At 35.6% G+C, this 22,164-nt stretch overlaps 1 protein-coding gene across 6 annotated transcripts in view; it reads left to right on the top strand.

The window, feature by feature from the left end:
- The first annotated feature begins 1,526 nt into the window (after window positions 1-1,526).
- The window catches only part of SLC38A9 (solute carrier family 38 member 9), a 71,697-nt gene continuing 51,059 nt past the window's right edge, over window positions 1,527-22,164 (top strand). For 2 of the 6 annotated variants that reach the window (XR_016020620.1, XM_019743176.3), the window contains exons 1-3: window positions 1,538-1,697; window positions 4,820-4,966; window positions 21,267-21,399. Coding sequence is in view for 5 of the 6 variants with exons in the window: in XM_019743176.3 (XP_019598735.1) it covers window positions 4,854-4,966; window positions 21,267-21,399 (246 nt within the window). In the remaining variant the exon portion in view is untranslated. Of the gene's footprint in view, window positions 1,698-4,819; window positions 4,967-21,139; window positions 21,400-22,164 lie in introns of those variants that run through there. The other 4 variants (XM_019743197.3, XM_019743214.3, XM_019743204.3 and 1 more) reach the window with 4 other exon arrangements.

Genomic DNA, 22,164 nt, shown 5'->3' with positions numbered 1-22,164 from the left:
CAATGCTGAGCCAAACAGTGTACAACTCTGCCTTAGCCTTTATTTCCTGTCTTCACAGAGCCTGAAGGTCAGCCAGAGGTGAGAACTTAGGTCTTTTCAGGTGTTTTCTGAGCATGTGTCCAGACCAGGGTATGCATATGGCCTTCTGGATTCCCCAGAATAACAGGGAGCTTTTCAAAACCCTTATTTCTCCAAGTAGCTGCTTCTCTTGCCTCTTCCTTCCTGAGCTTTCTGGTCTGTTTATTGCTTGCTCCGACTATTATACTTTGCCTCTGCTGGCAGTGGCTAATACATTTACTTTACATGCTTTCAACAAACACTGCCTGGGCAGCTGACTTAGCCCTGGGGAGGCCCCAAGGCAGGCAAAACAAAACAAAACCCTCAGCCAAACCTTTGGGGAACCACCAGATAAGTTAAAACACATAATTACAATGAGAATAAGGACCTTGAGAATAAGGTCCATATTGCTTTCCTTGGTATCAGCAAACTACACCAAGAATATGGGCTGCTGTCTTGAAGGCCACTTACAAGCTGGAGAGTAGGAAATGATCACAGAGCTCTCTTACCAAAATTCATCAGTCTTTTCTTAAATGTTCCCCTGACTGTTGTTAAGTTTTTAAAATTAGATTCCACAGCTAAAGAAAAAAAAAAAAGTTGATTCTGGCAATTTTGCCAGCTTATTTGTTGCTTTTACAGAGGGACAGTTTTCAAATTCCCTACTCTGCCATTTTCAATGATGTCACTCCATACCATTTTTGTGCATCTCAGCCTTGCCTAAAATTATTTTCTCAGCCTGGAATGCAGAGAAATAAAAAATTTTGCTATCACGGAAGCTATCAAAAAATGTACTGATGATTTGAAGGCAGGCCAAGGAGCAGTTGCAAACATTTTTCAATAAGGATACCTAATCAGCAAAATAACTTTTATCTGTCTTACAGGAAATACAGATGCTCCTCAACTTACAATGGGGTTACATCCCAATAAACCCATATTAAGATGAAAATATCCTAATTCAAAAATGCACTTTTATGTATACGCACATTAACTTTACTTAGATTGTTTATTTGGGTTGGCTTTGGGAGAAATGGCTAGAGATGGGCAGAGGGCGCTAAAATCCTCCCACAGCTCCTTTTTTTAGCCTAGAGAGTAGTTTGCCAACACATTTAAAAGGAAAAAAAAAAAAACTGTCTAGACAAGGGAGGAAGAGTGCCAACCCAACACATTTTTTTCAAACCAGCTTCCCTTGGTATCCATAGGGTTCAATCACGTGATGAGAGTACAGAACGGCCAGGAAAACCTGGGAAGAGAAACAGATAATTGGAGGTCATCCCTAAATGATGATGCCACATCAGCCCTTTCTCATGTGGCCTCCGGGGCTGTAAGGACTGCAGGCTACAGTGTCCCTCCTTCCAGATGCCTTAGAGCCTCAGGCAGGCATTCGACACTGGCCGGAAATCAGGCGGCAGATCAGGAGAGACTTGCACACCTGCGCTGACCATCTTCTCAACGACCAAAGGCTGGGCTCTGCAGCGAGGGGCGTGTTGTCTGTCGCAGAGGCCACTGGGAGTTGTAGTCTGCAGCGCCGGGAGGTTTGACAGTGGCGGCTGGCTAAGCGCTCTCAGAACTGCATTCCCCGCCGGCCACCGCGGCCTAGACAGTTGCCTCTTCCTGATCAGGGGACAAGAAGCCCGGCTGCGGTAAGTTAAGAGGATATGGAAAGGATTTTCCACCTTCTTGCGGACTTCTCCGAAACTGAGGGCTTGGTCTGCTTAGGTAGAGCACGTTCCCTGGTCTTGCAAGTAGCCTCTCGGGAGGGAGCGGAGAGAACAGAGGGGAAGCGGAGGAAGAGCTGAGCTTGCAGCGGAAGAGCTGAGCTTGCAACCAGCCGGCTGTCACTTGGGGAAGTTCTTTAGTGAAACGCATCGAATAGTCGAAATTACTCCTTTGATCTTGGGCTCCAGAATGGATATTGTGTTAGCAGGCATGAAAACAACATTAATCTTATACATCTCCATCAGAGCTCTTGGTTACCAGGTGCTTTGTTAATGAGCAGTAATATTTTGAAAAGAATCATATTTTTCTGAGTGGTGGATCTCAACAGTCGGCTCAAAATATTTGGTAAACCTTCTTGTAAACAGATGTGCTGTTATCCAGTCTTTGTTCTCTTTATAGAGCACAGACAGAGTAGATTTAGCATAATTCCTAAGGATCCTTTGATTTTTAGAATGGTAAATGAGCACTGATTTCAATTTAAAGTCACTACCAGTTAGTTACATTAGCCCCTCTCACAAGAGTCAGCCTGTCCTTTGAAGCTTTGAAGCCAGGTATTGCTTTCTCCTTTCTAGCTATGAAAGTCCTAGATGGCATCTTCTTCCACTGTAAGGCTGTTTCATCTACACTGAAAATCTGTTGTTTAGTGTAGCCACCTTCATCACTTGTCCTAGCTACATCTTCTGGATACCTTGCTGCGCTTCTATGTCAGCGCTTGCTTGTTATAGAGAGGGCTTCTTTCCTTAAACCTCATGAACCAACCTCTGATAACTTCAGACTTTTGTTCTGCAGTTTTCTTACCTTTCTCAGCCTTCATAGAATTGAAGAGAATTAGGGCCTTGCTCTGGATTAGGGTTTGGTTTACGAGAATGTTGTGACTGGTTTGATCTATCTAAACCACTTAAACTTTCTCCATTCTAATAAATATGGTAAATAGACAAGAGGACCAACACTGAACTTTGGGACTCTGCAATTTTAAGAAGTCTGGGAGACAAGGACCAAACAGTGAAGGAAACAGAGGAGGAAGAGGAGGAACCAGAGTATGTAAAGAAAACTCAGAGCCCTAGTGAATTTAGTTTATTAGCGAATGATCCCTTGTGGCAAATATTTCTGATAGGGAGAGAGTAAGTTAAAGCTTGAGAAATGACCCTTGGGTTTACCCATCTGGAGGTCATTGGTAATCTAACAAGGACAGCTTTTATGTAGGGATGAGGAAGATATCCTGATTAGCATGGTCTGAAGAAAGAATGGGAGAATCTTCTCTATTTTATGCTTTCTACTGTGTGTCTTCTCTATTTGATGCTTCCTCTTTTATGTTTTCTTTTTCTCCTTTCTTGCCCTTTTTTAGGTCAATGTTTATCATTCTCTTTTCCCCCTCCACTAGATTTTAATGATACACTGTTTTCTATAATATTAGTAGTTACCTTTAAAATCACAACATGCATCACATCAAAGTGTAATGTTGACCTGGACAATACAAGGGTCTTCAAACACGTTAATTCCAAGACCTTCCTATGGCCTTTCTTCCCTTTGGTCTGGAATTTTAACTTTTTTTCTAGTCTTATAACATTTATTCATTCTGCTTGGACTCAGTAAATTTCTTAAATCTGCAGATTGTTATCTTTTATGAATTCTAGAAATTTGTCAGCCATTATCTCTTCAAATATTACCTTTGCCACTTCTCTCTTTCTGGTTCTCCAGTTACATACATGTTAGACCTCATTCTATCTCCCCTCTTTCTTACCTCTCTTCCACAGTTTCAGCCTTTCTTTTTTTCTCTCTCTCTGCCACATTCTGGATAATTTCTTCTGATTTAATCTTTTAGTTCATTAATTTTCAACTTTTAAACCCATTCATTGAGTTTAAAATATTAGCTATTGTATTTTATTATTTTTTAAAATTTTGGCCTAAAAATTCACTTTGGTCATTTTCAAACGTCTTCAGTTACTTTTTGAAAATGTCCCCCTTTTTCCTTTATTTATTTAAACATAAGAAGCGTAATTGTTTTATAATTTTATTCTGATAATTCCTGTAGTTAAAGTCCTTATGGATCATTCTGCAGTTGTTTCTTCTGGTTCTCACTAACAGTATTTTATTTCTTTACATGCTAGGTGACTTTGGACTGTGTACTGTTTATTGTCCTTAAAAGATTGTCAGTAAGTCTTCTTTGAGGACTAGGATGAAGGTGTGTCCTTACAGGAAAGATTTACATTTGCTTCTGCCAGTTACCTAGAATCTCTACCAAGCAAATGAGCCTTAAATTATATTCACAGATTTAAGTGTTCTTTTAACTGCCTTCCAAATCCAGATGAGGTGCAGTTTGTGGTGTATGCCGTTTCCCCCACCACACATACACACAGGCATACACATACGTGCACACACACACACATGCACGCACATGCTATGGTCAGTGTCAAGAAAACTTGTTTGTAGTTCCCTTGTGAGGTAGTGAGGCACTTTTACTTGTTAACCCCTAATCTAATGGTAAAGCTCTATGTAGTCTCAGCCAAATTATGGGAAGTAGGGGGGATTTCTTATAATCGTTCCTTACTATGAGTGAATCCCAGGTTTTGTCTTCTATTTCCCTAACACTTCACAAGGCCTTGAAAACCTCAGCCCAATTTCTCCTGGTACAGAAAATACCTTCAGAGCAGAAGCAACTTCCTTGAGCTATTTACCTCTCTAGGTTCCTTGACTTTACCTGAAAATGGCCTGAAATTTCTCACTATTTTTGAAGCTTTTCAAAAGATGTTTTTCTATATTTTATCCAGTATTTTTTGTTTTATGCAGAAAAATGGGTCCAAATAGCCTAATCTGTTTTATTACTAGAAATGGATTACCCCACTTATTTTTATTAAGCTGAAAAATAAGCAGTAACTCCATTTTAACTTAGCAAGTTTCTAATAAAATAAATGTTTTAGGCATTTACCACATTAAGATATATTCCCGTATTTTTCCAATTCCGTATGCATAAAAATGTGTTATTTAATAATAGTAAAATAATTGTTTAATTAAACTTTAAATTATTTATCTTTTTTGATGTATATAGGACTGACTTCTCCAGTGCTTAGAGTCTGAGAAAAATGGCAAATATGGATAGTGATTCTAGGCATCTTCTCATCCCTGAGGTAGATCATGAAATAAATCCTGGACCTATGAATATCCAGTTTGATTCATCAGATCTGAGATCCAAAAGGTAAATGTTTAAAATAAAACATTTGTTTCATAATTAAGGTTTTTAATTATTAAAATAGAACTAATTATAACCACGCATAAATAGCTTTGATTATAAAAAAATCCAGTTTCTTACAGGATCTGTATGTTTGTAGTTGGAGGGAATAAATGTAAATTCTATTTCCTCATTTATATTTGACTTTTACAACTAAACTCATCTCTGGGCGGGGTAAGTTTTAAGAAGTAAGATGCATTCATATAATTCATGTATATTGATTACCTGCTTTGTGCAAGGTTGTATGCTTAGGTACTGGGGATAGAACAATGAACGTAACACATAGTCCTTACCTTCATTGACTTTAAATTTAAATTCTATAGCAGATGGTTTAAGATTTGAGTTTAAAAGTTATTTCATTGCACCCCTAGAAAACTCAACAGAATCCACTGAAAAATTGTTATAAATAGTAAGAGAATTCAGTAAGACAGCTATTTACAAAATAGGGAAAAATAAATAGCATTCTGATGAAAAAATGTAATAAAAAAAGATAAAATACATAGTTTTAAAAATGTGCAAACTCTATGTGAGAGAAACTTTGAAATACCACTGAGGGACCTAAAATAAGATTTAGAATATTTCTTCAGATCTGATATACTGATTTTAAGTTGTACTGTTTTGTTTTTTTTAATATAACACTAAGATAAACTGCTACCAATACCTCTTATGCAATATTCTCTGAGAACTTAGTTTTGTTGTTGTTGTTGGTTTTTTTATTTACTGAAAGAACTCTTGGACTTTTTGGTATTTTATCATGTATCATATATCTCTGGTGCAACTATAAAAACAAAGTATATCAGTTAAGATTTTACTAATCTGATTCTTCACATTTGGAATCTGATTCTTCTAAATCACTTTTTGACTTGGAGTCATCAAAATCAGTGTTTTTCCCCCATACAAAATTGTCCTTTGTACCATTAAGAGCATTAATAATGTAGCATTTCTTGAAAGACTTTTCTTCCAAATCACTGACACTTTAATTTTGATGCTTGCACTTTCGTGATCTTACCAGAAGGTGTCACCAAAGGTTTTTTAACAGCACAGTGGCTCATATTTCTTCTTCAAATGTCCTTAAATATTTTGATGACTGAAATGACTAGGGATGACAGTTATCTGTCATGACACCAGGAATAATTACTGGCTGACAGTGATTAAAATATGTCCTGGATTATGTGATGCATCCATATTTTAGAAATGTTTGAACGTGTATACTAGAATTAGTAAAATACGACATTTAACAAAAAGGCATATTCTCCTCTCAGTGGTTGGATTCTAAAATAAAATGTCCTGATCTTTAAATTTTAATCCATAAATTTAATGTGATGCCCCCCCCAAAAAAATGCAAGCAGCCAATTCCAAATTTTACATGGTCCAGCAATTTCACATCTAAGTATTAATTGGCAATAATGTCAAATAACATATGTACAAGGTTATTTAATGCAGCATTTTTTTTACAAGAGCAAATTTTTTTATAATAGTAAAATATCTTTTCTTGCTGGATAAATAAATTATGGCGTATTGATACAAAGGAATATTTTTCACCCATTAAAAAGAAGGAAGTGGCTTTATTACATATCAAAATGCAAAAGTCTTCAACTTATTTTGTTAAAATGAAAAAAGTGAAGTGCAGAGCAGTGTGTATGGTACACCACCATTTGGATAAAAATAAATCAATAAATTATATATAATACAATATGTATAAATGACTCTGGGGGAATAAATAGGAAACTGTATAAGAGTAGTTGCCCCCCTATAGAGAAACCGAGTGCTTGAGGTAGGAGGTGTGGCAAATACTGTTAGATAAATATTCAATAACCCCACCTATTCCTTGCCAACAGAATCCTAATTTTGTTAAGGGTCGCAGTAGGTTCCAACCCAGTAGATGAAAGAGGATTGGTTTAAGCTTATCTCAATAACCCTGTTTTCATTTTCCAGATACAGTCATGTGTCACTTAATGAGGGGGATGCCATCTGGGAAATGTGTTGTTAGGTGATTTTGTTGTGCGAACATCACAGAGTGCACTTACACGATCCTAGATGGTATAGCCTACTACACACTTAGGCTATATGGTATAGCCTGTTGCTCCTAGGACAAACCTATACAGCATGTTACTGTGCTGAATACTTTAGGCAATTGTAATGCATTTCATTATAATGTCACTGGGTGATAGGAATTTTTCAGCTTCATTATAATCCTTTGGGACCATCATTATATCTAAAGTCCATCATTGACCAAAACATCGTTATGTGGCACATGACTGTACTTAACTTTTTAGTCTTTCTTGCACTGAGAGGTAGCAATGTGAGATGTATCACAAATTTAACATCATCATTTATAGTGTCATCAGAGAAAAATAATGAAATGAATCTTATCATTTTTACTTGTATATTCCAACATCAATGAATACAAGAACTAATGAATACTAATTGAATCTCAGGATTTTTTGAAACCTCTAAATTCTATGATAAATAATTGACCATTGTGACAATAGAGCATAGGTCATTACAGTATATTCCATTGCAATAAGTTGACAGGAGTTTAAACAGTTGTCTGAGGATTTGTTAACTGTGTAGATTAAATGGAAATATATTTTCTATAATGAAACTTGTCAAAATGAAAGGGAATCAACTATTTACATTTATGGGATAACTACCTAGGTAAGCACATTTTGGAGGGCAAATACTGATACAGACTTAGCAGTATTGAATGTTAATTTGCCTGTGAAATAATTTATGTTGAAAACAGAACTTATTTGATGAAAAAAAAAGTAGGAGTACCTTAAAACATTGTTATTTCTATTAAACTATGAGTTACTTCATTTTATATATGTAAATAAAAGTCAGACACACTGAGGGGAATTTATCTTCCATTGGAAGAACCAGCTTAGACAACTATTTGCAAAATTTCAGTCATTTTAAAGTCACCATGTGATTTTGGTGATATTGCCATCTGTATATTATGATCTAATGTACGTTTTTAATTTATTTTTTTTAAATTAGGGTTAATTTAGCCTCATCTTCGCATAATTGGTAAATGATGGATTTGAAGTATCATTTATACTTTTTTCTTATATGCATTGCAATAAACACCAGGTAGCTAAAATAGCATTCATCCTTGTGCTATTTAAAAACATCTTACATGTAACCAAACTGTCTCCAGCTGTCGGAGTTGTTAAAAAACAAAATACAACTGAGTAGATTTGAAGATCTAATTGGCTTTATCCAACAATTCATGAATCGGGCAGCATCCCATATAGCATATAGAAAGGAGCTCTGAGGAGCTTTGTGAAATGGAAGCCTTTTAAAGACAGAAAAGAGGCAAAATGAGGAAGTTATTATCAAATTGTGAATTAGTTCAGGCAAGCAAGGTCGTCTTCATTTAGGGGAAAACAGGGATCAGGCAGATTACCTCATTAGTGTTGACCAGATAATTCCAGATTGACTGGTTAAAGGTTACTTTTCTGCTAGAAGCTGAAACTGCAAATTCAGTATTAAGTTTGTTGCTGAGTGGGACTTAGCCGAAGTGACCCTATTTGGGCCTGTTCGTTGTTTGTTTTTTAACAGAATATAGAAAACAACATTTGATACTTTTAGGATCTTACCTTTAGTTTGGCTTGTGGTTAATTCTCTCTCTTCCACTAGGTGGCAATCAAAACTATATATCAGTTCAAACGTAAGAATTTCAACAACGCCTTTGCACTGAAAGAATATACTGTATCTGCTTATCATTTTGGTGGAAATGGGTACTAATTAGACTTATGTGGATGAGGGAGCTTGTCACCATAGAGGAAAGGTACATGACATAATCATTTGGATCATTTAGGGAACTTTTGCAAACTACACAAGTCCACTTTCCCTTCTGCATGCTTTTTCTCTCCTCCCCCATCAGTTTTTCACCTGGTGAAGTGAGGAATGTGGGTGAAGGGACAGATATGTTTGGAAATCTCCTATGCTGTATTTGCTATATTCCCATGGTAATCACAGAGATTGTTTTCCTGCCTTTTTCAGACTTTCTGGTAATCAAAGATAGAGCTGGTATTCAGGATTGCTTCATAACTCTGCTGCTGCTCTGGGATTATTCCCTTTGGGAAATGATCATCCCAGCCAGCCTGAAACCAAATTGTGAAGTGGTTTATTAGTTTTTCAGCTTCCCTTTTTCAGTTGTCTCTAACTCTGTTTTTCCAATTTTCCCGGAGCCTAGGGCTTTCAAGCTCTTCTCTGTATGTCCAGTTTTCCCCAGGGCAAGAATTCACTCAAGAAGTCCCTCTGCAATGCTTTGTAAACCATACTTTTCTTCTGCCCCTTATTCACCAGTATTTATCTGTCCTATTCTTGCAGGGCTTTGTCATCTCTTTAGTGTTAGAATGGCAAATAATCTGATGTGTCCGAGACCTAGTCTATTACTTTTCCATGGATATTTGCATTTTAATGTGGAGAATCCTAGATGTAAAAAACTCTTACCTAAAAGTTAGGTTTTCCTAGCTGATAACATTTTAAGTGCTCTGGTAAGCCAGTGGCGTTCCTGGTGCCCTTCAAACACACTGCATATGCTGTAACCCCTGGTTTTTCAGAATGGCTACTAGTTGGTGCATCTGTAAAATGGCCTCTCTCCCTTTCATTTGTCATTAATACTATCACTGAATAGCAGCTTGAATTGACTCTTTTTGGTACTTGTAGTGCTAAGAGAGAAAGGGAATAACAAAGCAAAGGCAGGAGTTTACCATTAATATGTAAAGGTAGATTCTGGCCCAGATAACAGTGATTGGAAGTGATTACTGAGGCTTTGTAGTTTCATAATTGGGGATTATCCAGATCTACAACAAAAGATAGAAAAGTCGTTTTTCCAGGAGGGTTGGTTTCCAGAACTGCGTGAATTGCATTGTGAGGAACTTGCCATCCAGGTGAAGTAGATGGAATGAGGGCCTGACCATTTATCAGTGCTGTGGAGCTGATGGCCATCTTAACTGATTGTGTTACTGCTTCTGTACCCTTCACTCTCCTTCCTTTTCTTCCTACTCTCTTACTGCTCCTCCTCTTTTATTTCCCTCTTCAGTCCACTTCTCTCACCTCTTTTCTCTCCACTTTCCACCATTATTCTTCCCCAGTGTAACTCTTTTTGTTAAATGCTTAATGAGGACAATCCTAGCCATGGAGTTAGAGATGCTTTAAATATAAATAGAAATAAAGTTAGAGGCTTTATTAGAGTGGGATCTAATTTCTAGTCCCATCAGAATCCTTTTGTTCTCTCAAACTCATTGGTTCTTATATTCTTTCCTTCTTCCTCTCCTTCCAGTCCTCTTTGCTTAACTGCCCTCCTGTACCCAAATCTGCTTGCCTGAGTTGCTTCCATTTCCATCTCTAGATCCATGTGTTCTATCTGATTTTGCTATTTTTTTTCTATTTTGCATATAAACTAGGTGTGCGTTATTTTCTTCCCTTCCTTCCTCCCTTCTGGCTGGTCTAATTATTAAATCTACATGAGACAGATTAACAAGCGAAAATAGGCAAATTTAATTACATACATATATATGGGAACCTCACATACATGAGAGTCAGAGAGCCCACAAATATGAGGGGTTCAGAGGCAGAAAGATAAAATGAGGGATATACGGTATTCTGAACTTAAGGATGAATTAACAGCCTTCAGGCCTCAGGGGAGGAAGGCCCATCACAGGATGATAAGAAAAGCAGATGATCAGTAATTAGATGTTTGCTCTGCCATAAAAACTTATCTTTGGTTTTAACTATTATGGGCAAGGCCCCTAATTTAAATTCTTCTAGGTAGTTAAGGAGGCTGGGGGGCAGATGTTCATCTTGAGCCCATAGGGTTTCTATTGCCTTTAGATCAAAATAAATAACATGCCAAAGTAGCACATCTTGGGGAGGTCTGTCCTGAACCCTTTCAAGACAATGGAGAACTACTAAGACAGTGAAGAATGAGATCTAGATCAAAAGGAAGAAGGAAACCCAGAAAGGAGGGTCTACCATTTCCTTAAGGGTATCTGCCACTTCCAGTTCATTAGCTGAGAGGCTGATAAATTGAGCAGAGCTTTGACAGTTTTACAAGGCTAGAGGGAGAAAAATTGGAATCCAGGGCTCTCTAAGAGATTTCATACAAACTTTGGATTGGAAGCCCTAAGCTCTATAAGCCTAGAAATATGAGTGAACTTGAAATAGAATGACCTTTTTGCAGGGACTGCAACTCAACTTGAACTCATGTCAATCCCCAAAACTGGATGACAGTAATCTAGGATTGCTGCGTCTCAAACTGGCTCCCAAAAGCAAATGTAAATCCTTTCTAAAGAAAATAATATTATCCTAGGCTTCAATTTATTTACACTATTTTCCATATACTGTAATTCCATAAGTACACTGTCAGGTACTTAATTTAAAATTGGAAGGCATAACAGGAGGCAAAACATGATTAGAAATAAAGAGACTTGATACAAAATAAGGACTGACAGGTGAGCCAGATAATGCAGTTATCAGAAATAGACATTTGACGCACTATGTTTAATATGTTCAGGAAATTGAAATAAGGTTGAGAATTTTGGCACTGGCTAGAAATATAACAAAGAACCAAATTCACAGAAAATAGTTGTGGAATTAAAAAAGAACTGAAATTCTGGAACTAAAAATCACAATAACTGAAGGTAAGAAATCTCAATGACAATAACAAATGTTACTAGTTAGTAATAGTTGATAGGACCCAGTTGGCAGGACAGGTTTCATGTTGGACTCTTGCCTTTATCAGTCTATTCTATTATTCTGTGATTGGTCTGCTTAGTAACATGCCATACAACCAACCATGGAGTCTGGTCAGTCTATTACAGTATTTGCCATCTGGGTTGAAAATATAGCCTTCGTCACCTGAAAGACCACTTTGTGTGGACTGTTTTTTGCTAGTGTCTCTCCAGTGGCAAAGCAGAAGGTCTCCTAGCTCATCTAACTTTCTTGAGAGCCATGATGAAGATTTCTAAGGCTTGACGTATATTATCCCATTCTTAAGTTATGGGAGAAGAATAAAAAAGAGGCTCTTGTTCTTTGGTGATCTGTTTAAAGAGTAGATGAGTTTTGTTTTTTGTGTTTTCAGTTTCTAGGTAACTGAATTAAGATGAAGAAAGCAATTTTAGTATTCATTTAAAGAATCACATGTATATATTAAAAATAAGATTTATCTTAACATATATAAATATATATACACACATGCTGAATTCTTTATCTTTTCCTTACCTTTCCAGTTTTTAAGGAAAGGAAATTTTAGTTAAAATGTTGGCCTGGCATTTTTCTTCTTTCCTGCTATTTTTTTTTTAATGGGGAATAGTTAAGTTATGAAACTGGAAAGTTTTTTTTTTCCAGAAATTCTTTTGATAAATTTGTGTAAGAAGTAGAGTAATAATTGGCATGACATTGCAGGCTGAAGCCTACCGTTTATTTATAATTAAGACAAGCTGTTTATTTCAAAGTATTAAGTTAATAATACTCTTAATTTATTGCATTTAAGTTAATTGAGACAATTTGTGATTTATTTTGGCATTCTCATAAAGTGGATAGAAGGAGGAGATGCTTGGAGAACTGTGCTCTCTGGGGAATTTTCCCACATTCCTAATCTTTCTTTGTTGAATGTCACTCACCAAGTCCCATTTGGGACTGCTTTTTCTAGATAGAAGATAGTCATCCAGTGGTGGTGGTGGTACTGTTTTATATCAATCTAGAGAAAAACTGAAGAACTGTTATGTTGGTATTTACTTACAGGTGGTCCTAGTATCTTAACTTGATTGAAATGCTCCTGGTATTTATATAATGTTTTTAGTCTCATTCTAGTGCTGATAGTAAGAATAAAACAAAAACCCTTGCATTTCTGTTACTGGTCATAAAAGAAGAGATTATTTGTTTTCACGACAGTAGAATTAAAATAATTTATAGATTTTTCTAAAACCAAAATTTGAAAGCATAAATTGCATTAAAAGAATTTGAAATTCATTCTTAGTAAAAATCTGTATTTAATCAAGATATATGGGCCTGAGAATTAATATTCAGGTCAAGTTCTTTGTCCATATATTGTTGATGAAGATGTTTACTTGCAACTAAGTACCAGCATTCTAAAATAAGGAATCCATTAACCAGATGTTTGTTAACATTTGCTGTTTTCATCATACCACACTCATCAGTTAAAAAATAATAATAGGAACCTAAAAAGTTTTCATGGGACTGCATATAGGTGTGTGTGCGCATGTATGCATTTGCAAATTATGTACTTCTATACTTACATTATGTACATTATGAAACATGACAATGGAAGTTTTAAAATTATAAGATGTAATAACCAGTCTTGATAAAGTTAACTTTAAATTTTATTTGTTAACAGTACATTAACACTTTTGCTTTTGCTATATTACATTCTCAATAGCAATTGAATATGCTTTATTTTTTATTTATTTTAGATTCACAATATTTTCTAATAATTGTTTTATTTTTCAATTGCAGTAGACATTCAGTATTATTTTATATTAGTTTCAGGTGTACAGCATAGTGGTTAGACATTTATATAATTTATGAAGTGATTCCCCCCATTAGTCTAGTACACACCTGGAACTAGTTACTACAATATTATTGAGTACATTCCCTATACTGTACTTTCAATCCCCATGACTATTTTGTAACTACCAATTTGTACTTCTTAATCCTTTCACCTTTTTCAGCCCACCCTCCTACACTCTTCCCATCAGTTTGTTCTCTGTATCTATGAGTCTATTTCTGTTTTGTTGGTTTATTTTGTTCTTTAGAGTCCACGTATAGGTGAGATCATATGATATTTGTCTTTCTCTGTTAGACTTATTTCAATTAGTGTAATACCTTCCAGGTTCATCCATGTTGTCACAAACAGTAAGAGTTCATTCTTTTTTATGCCCAAGTAACATTCCATTGTATATATGTACTACTTTTTCTTTATCCAGTCTTCTACAGATAGGCACTTAGGTTGCTTCTATATCTTGGCTATGTAAATAATGCTGCAGTGAACATAGGGGTGCATATATCTTCTTGAATTAGTGTTTTGGATTTCTTTGGATAAATACCCAAAAGTTGAATTGCTGGGTTCTGAGGTAGTTCTACTTTTAATTTTTTGAGGAACCTCCATACTGTTTTCCATAGTGGCTGCACCAATTTGCAATCCCACCAACAGTACACAAGGGTTCCCTTTTCTCCACATCCTTGCCAACACTTGTTTTGCTTTATTGATTTTTGAAAATCATATAACACTTTGCCACACAATAATTCAAACTGATTTGAAGTTTATTTCAGTCTTATTCAACAATTACGTCTTAAGTTTTTGTTGAAATTTGCCTGGTAAATTTTCATGCTCCCTGATATTGCTCAATTCTTACATTTAGTGATTGCAGTGCCGGTTTGTATATTCTAGTATCCTATGCTATTTTGAAAGTACAAAATACAAATGTTTTTGTTGGTTTAATACTGTTAAATTGGAAAGAACCAGTAACTTTGTTCCCCTTCCTTAGTTCTTTCCAATTTATTCCCAAATCTCTCCTCTCCTTCATTCCTGACATCCTCCTACATCTATTTTACCACTCAGTGCCTCCAGTTACTCTCCAACACACACACACACACACACACACACACAGAAGAAGGGAGGGAAAGCATTGATTTATAGTGCACCTTCAGAAGATGGTTGCTCTCTCTGCTGGGGGGAGGGGAGGAATTAATCCTGGGAGAGAAATCAAAACTGCTATAACAATGTAGATTGGGGAAGGGAGGTTATCACTTTGTGAGGGGTGAAATGTCTAACTATAGCATTGTTTTGTACACTGAAACTAATAAAAAAAAATTAAATTAAATTAAATTAAATTAAAAAAACTGCTATAACCCAGTAGCTTCTGGACAGAGAGGAAAAGCTGCCTAGCTGGTCTGAAAACTCCACTGGAGGAGCACTAAATACTTTAGGAAGGTCCTGAAGTCTTTCTGGACTGATTATTTCAGAGGTGTCAGTTTGGAAGGTACCCTGGGCAGAAGGATGCAAAGGGGATAAAAGCATTAGCTACAGTCATATTTAACAGTTTACATTAGAATTATAACTTTTTAATATTTATGTTTTTATAAAATAATCTTTTATTTGATGCTTATAATGTTGCAAATTTCCATATTTGGAAAGTTGAATGTTTAATTTCACTGATTTTTAAGCATTTTATACTGTAAACATTTGAAAATACTGGTATTAGTCCTTGTATTACGTGGAATAAACACCAAGATACTAGTGTTGTCATTTGCTTCATTATTACAATTATTACTTTGATTTTTTTTTATGTTTAATAACTGGTTCAAAGACCATTATCTGCATTCATTGTTTGGCAGTTTTTAAGTGTTAGAAAAATTTTAATCTATGTTTATAAGATTACAAATAATTTTTAATAGTGATAGACATTTTCAGCAATAAAATCATGTAACAGTGGAAACATTTCTAAACATCAGTTATCAGAATATTCTCTCTATAATGTAAGTATTTTTAAAACAGCAATTACTTTCTCAGTCATTGTTAAAATATTATCTTTCTCTTGAAGGGAGATAGATTAAGAATGTAGGGGGTTTTTAATACCTACTGTGTACCCATACTGTTGACAGCCACATGTCATCAGAGAAGAGGTCAACCAATTTCAAACAGTGGTCTTTCTATACAAGAAAAGAAGGTAACTTGTATTTAAGTTTGACAAATCCTTGTGGTATTTTGCCACAAGACAACGAGCAAGTTTTTGTATGGCACAAAAGGTTTTTTTGGTCCCTCTTGATCTCATTACTAAATTTTGAAAGAATATGTTAATTTAAATTATGGTTTTTAAAGTTTATCATATGATGTATCATATGTACAGAACAGTGCATGATACATATGTACAACTTTTAAATAATTATAAAGCCAAAACCCATCCAACCAATACCTAGGTCTAGAAATAGCAACACCCAGAAATTACCCCATATGTACTTCACCACAGCATCCCCCTTCCTTCCTACAGGTAACCACACTCCTGACATTTGTGTGATCATTTCCCTACTTTTAAAATAATTTATGATCTGTGTATCCCTAAATACTGAATTCAGTTTTACCTGTTTGTGTACTTTATGTAAATGGGATCATACTGTATGTATGATTTTGTGATTTTTGTCAGCGTGGTAATTTTCATCCAAGTAGTGTGTAACTATAGTTCTTTCAGTTCCAGTGGTTTCTAGTATTTTATTCCTTTAGCTTCTACGTGTATTTTCCACAGGGGTTATTCCAACTTACATTCTCACTACAGTGTATAAGAGTTTCCATTTGCTCTACTTCCTACTAGCTATTTTTTGCAAGAGAATGAGGTTGGCAAAATGTTATTAATGATTCTAGTTGTGAGATATAGGTGACTTTTTATTTTTAATGCTTTTTTTATACTTTCTAGAGTCTTGACACTTACCCCTTCAGATACCACTCCATTTCACTCACACATTTTTGCAGAAAACTCCTTGCAAGGATTATTTATACTTACCACATCCAGTTTTTTCTCTGTCTAAATTGCATTTCAACAGGCTTTTGCCCTTCCCACTCCACTAAAACTGCTCAAATCCAGGTCACCTTTCGTTGATCAGTCCTCATCTCATTTTACTTAGCAGTAGCTCTTGACACAATTATTCTCTGCTCCTGAAAACAATCCTTAATTGGCTTGTGGATACCACACTAAATTGATTTTCTTATAGGTTGCTTCTTCTCGTTTGGATACTTTGATTGTTTCCTCCATCTTTTCTCCCTCAAGTATTTACTTTAAAATTTGTAAACCTACCAAAAGGTTGAAAGCTTTATCCCCATAATTTTTCATTAACTTTTTTCCTGATTATAAAAGTAATACAAGTTTGATCATATTATTGTTATATAAGATGTCATCATTAGGGAACCTGAGTGAAGTATATAGTGGAACGCTCTGTATTATTTTACAACTTCTATGTGATTCTAAAATTATTTCAAAATAAACTTTTTCTTTAAGTAATACGCCATATTATTCAGCATATTTTACTTACTCAGCATATTTTATTGAGTTCCTACAATATGCCAGGTACTATTCTAGGCCCTGGGAATGTAGTAGTGACCAAATTGACAAAAACCCCTTTCCCTCATGGAGCTTTTATTTACTGGAGGTGATCAATAATAAGTAAATAAGAAGCATATATTATGTTAGATAGTATAAATGCCAGGGAGAAAATGTAAAGCAGAAAAGCAGAGGTGCATATAGGAAATGAGAATGGTGAAGAAGAGGGGTTGAAGTTTAGATATGGTGGCAAGGATAGCCAAGTGTCCCATTGAGAAAGGAGCAATTGAGGAAAGACTTGAAAGAAGTAAAGAAGCAAGCTATACAAATATTTAGGGGAAAGGTCTTCAGAGCATTTGTTTTTTTTACCTGAAATTAATAACAAAGGTCCTGAAGTAGGTGCCTGCCTGTAATGTTTCAGGAATGGCGAGGAGGCTAGTGTGGGCAATGAAGGGCGAGAGACGAGTTGGGGAAGGGAGCAGTTTGATATATGAATCAGGAGTTCGGGCTGGAGATAATAGTTGGAGTGCCATCAGCATATGCAGTACATTATATTTAAAGTTATGTGACTAGATGAATCCACCAAGAGATTGGGTATAGCTAGGGAAGAGAAAGTGTCCATGGGTTAAACGCTAGTTTACTCTGACCTTCAGGTTTGGGGGCTTGAGAAGGAATCAGCCAAAGGAGACTGAGACTGAGGGTTCTTCCCTTTCGGATTATATCCTTTGTTGGCATTTGAAATCTTCCATGTACTAGCCCAGGATTACCTCGTCTCTAACCACATCTCTTCTTACAGTTTTAAAAAATATATCATGCTCTCTTTCTCCTGATTTGTTCTACACGCTTTTCCATTTTTTTGAAACACTTTTTTTCCTCCTTTTCCCCCAACCCTGATTAGCTTTTTATATCTTTTAGGATTCTCCTCAACTGTACCTTCCTAAGTGGCCTGCAGAGTGGTTTAGCTTCCCCTTTTGTGTACCGTACACATACCGAGCCTCACACAACCCTCTCCACTCTTCTTCCATTGTTGCTCATGAGCACTCTCTCTTTCTATTTTTTTCTCTCTGGATTAGAATTGCTAACTTACCTCTGTCCTCCAGGAGATTATGATACTTGAGGTTCCACATCCCATTCCTCATTTAATGTTTAGTACAATGCTTTATATTTGGTTGGCACTCGAGTAATAATAAATTTGAAAACCAATATAAATTAATTAACCGTAATAGAAAGAGAAGAGCCTTTGGAGACAGATGGTAAAGTTGGAGTGTGGAGCAGGGCTTTTGTGAAAGAGGATGGTGTATACGTGTCAGAGACGATGAGAAACATGCCAGCCAGCCAGAGATTACCAATCGTTTTTTGTTTTGTTTTTTGTAGCAGCAAGGAATTTCCTGGTACAATGGCTGATTAACTTCTTTTCTGTTGTTTGTACTTAAAAGCTCCCTGACAGACAAACAATGTTTTATCAAGGAGATAGGAAAAAGTATAGTAGGTTCATTATTTTGAATATTTCCATGATATTTTTTGAATACTTGATTCTCTTTTCATTTTTTAACAAACTACCCCAAGCTGGCAGGTGTTTGGGTCCTTCAGCTTTCAGTTATGTGAATAAAGGAACAGTTTTCAGTCAAGGGTCTTCACATTGAGTATGAACCTTCTTAAGAGTCATGGAATTGTTATTAAGTTCCAGAGAAGCATAACTGGTAAGTAGAAGGGTGGAGACAGATTTAAAAGCCAAAAATTTTAAGGAATTTAAGCAGTACAACCTAAAAAAGGTAGAAATAAGCTTTCTTTGTTTCTAAGTATATTAACTAAAAATATGGGGGTTTGAGTCACATTTTTAAAATATTTTTTAAATTTTGCTGAATTTTTTTGTATTTTTTCTGTAGCATGACCATAAATATTTATAATGTGAGACAAATATAACTTCTACATGAAATATCATAATTTAAGTTGTGGAGCAGTTGAGCTACATTTCAAATGAAAAGTACCATTGGTAGGGAGCAGTCATGTGAAACTGTTCAAAAGAAAAAGCCCACGTTTCAAAAGTCTTTAATTCTGAATATTATTCTCTATATAGTAGTATTAATTTTAAAAGTGTTTAGATCCAACTAAAGTCAATTCAGAGGTGTAATTTATATATTTGCTCTCTCAGATGAAGCTTTAAGCGTATGTTTCTAATAACTCAGTTAAAATATGCTGAGTTGTATATTTTTAAAGAGAATCTGTTTTGAAGATTCCACACTATTTGTTTGAACAGGCACACAGCATCTCGATGAAAACTGTTGGAAAAGAAAAACTTTCAGTCATTCTGCTCTCAGTGTACCCAAGCCAACTAAACTGGTACAGTTAACACTTTTGTAGGAGGCCAGGAGCCAAGAAATGTAGCACTTCCTGGACTGCTTTTCAGCAGGTCTTCAAGCCAACTTAGTGTTTGATGTTAATACCATTGAATTTTCAGAGTAATAAGCTACAAGTAGAACCTCTACATCCCTTTCCATCAATATAAAACTTACTCGTCTCTTTTAGTAATCCATGATTAGTTTTAATCTCTGATTTATGTTGGCATTAAAGCTGCATTTTTTTTTTTCTTGAAATTTGGGAGGTATCATTCTTGCAAAACAAGAAGGGAATACTCTTATTAGAATGTGACCCTAAGTATGATCAAACTGGCTCCTGGACATAAATAATTTTACATTGCTTTTTAGAGTCATAGTAGAGATGTAAATTATATACAACTCCATGATGCGTTGGGAGGACTGGTAGTTATCTCAGGCTACCAAATTCATAAGTACGGATAGTTTATTCTGCCTCTGAGCCTTCTGTTTTCATTTTATGCACTTAAGACTTATTGACACCACTTAATTCATTTAGCAATTATGTCATGTTGATCTATATCCACATATAGTCATGTTGATAGATAGTCATATTGAGCTGTATCCACATATTTGCTGTAATAAGTGCTCTACGTAGATATTTGTTGGATTAAACTAGAAAGTACCCACCATATTTATGGTGGAGAGTAAATAATAAAGATTAAAAGATTCTGTATGCTAATTAGAGATACAAGACTAAATTAAACATCTATACTACCATTTTTCTAATATCACAAAGTTAGTTGGAAAAATAGCAGAAACTAAAGTTCAGTCACTTGGTTTTTCAAGTGCTTCCCACAAGATTAGAGTAACAGTGTCTCCAGAAATGATGACCATACTTTAATACATTTTAAGTTTCTTTCAGAACCATAAGTGTAGAGGAATAATATGGAACCAATGATAAATTTCTGGCCTTTTTTTCCCCTTCATTATTTGGATCTATGTATTATATAATCTGAAATAGCAAATTATATACAATTTGAGGCACAAAATCATCTGTGACTTCAAGGAATCTGAGAATCATCAGACGATTGCAGTCCTTTCTTGCAACTCTGCCTGGTCTTCCTGTTTTGCATAATGTGTTACCGGAAGCTTAGAAAGAAAATGGAGAGAGTTTCCGTTAGGAACTGAGGGGTTAATGACTGAAAATGATGACTGAAAACCAGAATCTTCAGTTGATTGGGACACAGTTATGAGAAGGAAGCATATACATAAACAGTAGCATAATAGGGTATATTACTGAAATTCAGGAAAAGTAGAATAAGACAAAATATTTCTAGTGTCTTAATGTTCCATTTCATAGTACCTTGGATAAATTTCACAAGGGAGATGGTTGAGATCACTAATCCTTAGTACATGAACCAAGAAATAAGAATTCTATTTATCATAGGAAGTAACTTTGGCCCATGAAGAAGGAGTAGACACTCTTTAGTAGAGGAACATTTTTGTCTATAATTTCTCTGATTTAGTGCCAAAAGCTCTTTGAGAGAATATTCAAAGCTGTGTCTGTCCAATGTTTATGGTTGAAAATTGACAGCTGCTATATTTCTTTTTAATAACTGATTGAAGCTCTTTCTGTTATGTCTTCTCTATTGCTAATTCTTAAGTTTAAAAAAGTGTTTAAAGTAATAGCATTATGAGACAAAGGCTTTATTCTGTGGGTTGGATAATACTTCTTTTGTGATGTTTTCTTTTCCCACTGAAAGTGAGAAGTAAATGCCTTGCTTGGTATATCCCACTTCTAATGGAGGACAAGAAGTTATTTTCTTCAATGGCTGACTTCCAGAATTTCTGGCTGAATGTTCTTTGTCAAGTGTATATTCCCTTCCCTAGGCCTTTCCATATAGAGCCCACAAACATCGTCAATGTGAATGATGTCATTCAGAGGGTTAGCGACCATGCCTCTGCCATGAACAAGAGGATTCATTACTACAGCCGGCTCACCGCTCCTACAGACAAGGCGCTGGTAAGGGGCAAAGGGTTGCTGATTGTCTAAGGTTAAGTTGAAATGAACAGTGAACAACATAAGCCAGGGCAACTCCCCGTGGTTGAACTTTTTGCTGGCCATGTTCCCAGGATAACATCATGGAAAGTCAAAGATAGTAATTAATACATGTCCTGCATCTCAGGCTAGTTCATTCTTATCTAGGCTGGCGTAGAGAGATGTGAAACAATCTCTCTGTGTTGACAACACATCTAGAGATTTGTTGGATTAAATTCTGCTAATCCCAAATCCTAAAAGCTCTGAGGATGATAGACTACTTTTGAAGTAGTTTAGGTCATTGATTACTAATAGGTTCTGGTTAGCGTGTTCAGTTTTTAAGATGAAGCTACAAGGAAAAAATGTTTATAGAAATTTTCTGCAGGAGTGGGAAACTGAAAAATACATGCACACACACACACAGACACAAATATATAAAATATTTTCTTTTTAGCAGTGTCCTTTTGTCTATCAAAAACAAGGGTCAAAGGGGAGCTAGTAAACATTTTAGGCTTCGTGAGCCACATATTGTCATATAGTCTTCACTTTCGTTTTATAACATTAAAAATACAAAAATCATTCTTAGCAAAGTGGCTGTAAAAAAATCAGGTTGAAGACCAGATTTGGCCCCTGGGTTATAGTTTGTTGACTCTTGATCCTAAAATATGTATTATTAGTTTAGAATCAAAAATACTATGTATTATAAGTAATTTGGTTGCTTATAAGAATTACCAATCTTACAGAAACTTG

This window comes from Rhinolophus sinicus, chromosome 3 (genome assembly GCF_057876585.1).
Source record: "Rhinolophus sinicus isolate RSI-liver-muscle chromosome 3, RSI-T2T, whole genome shotgun sequence".
Lineage (NCBI taxonomy): Eukaryota > Metazoa > Chordata > Mammalia > Chiroptera > Rhinolophidae > Rhinolophus > Rhinolophus sinicus.
Note: the sequence above shows the minus strand (reverse complement) of the source record. Positions and strands in the feature narration are given on the sequence as shown.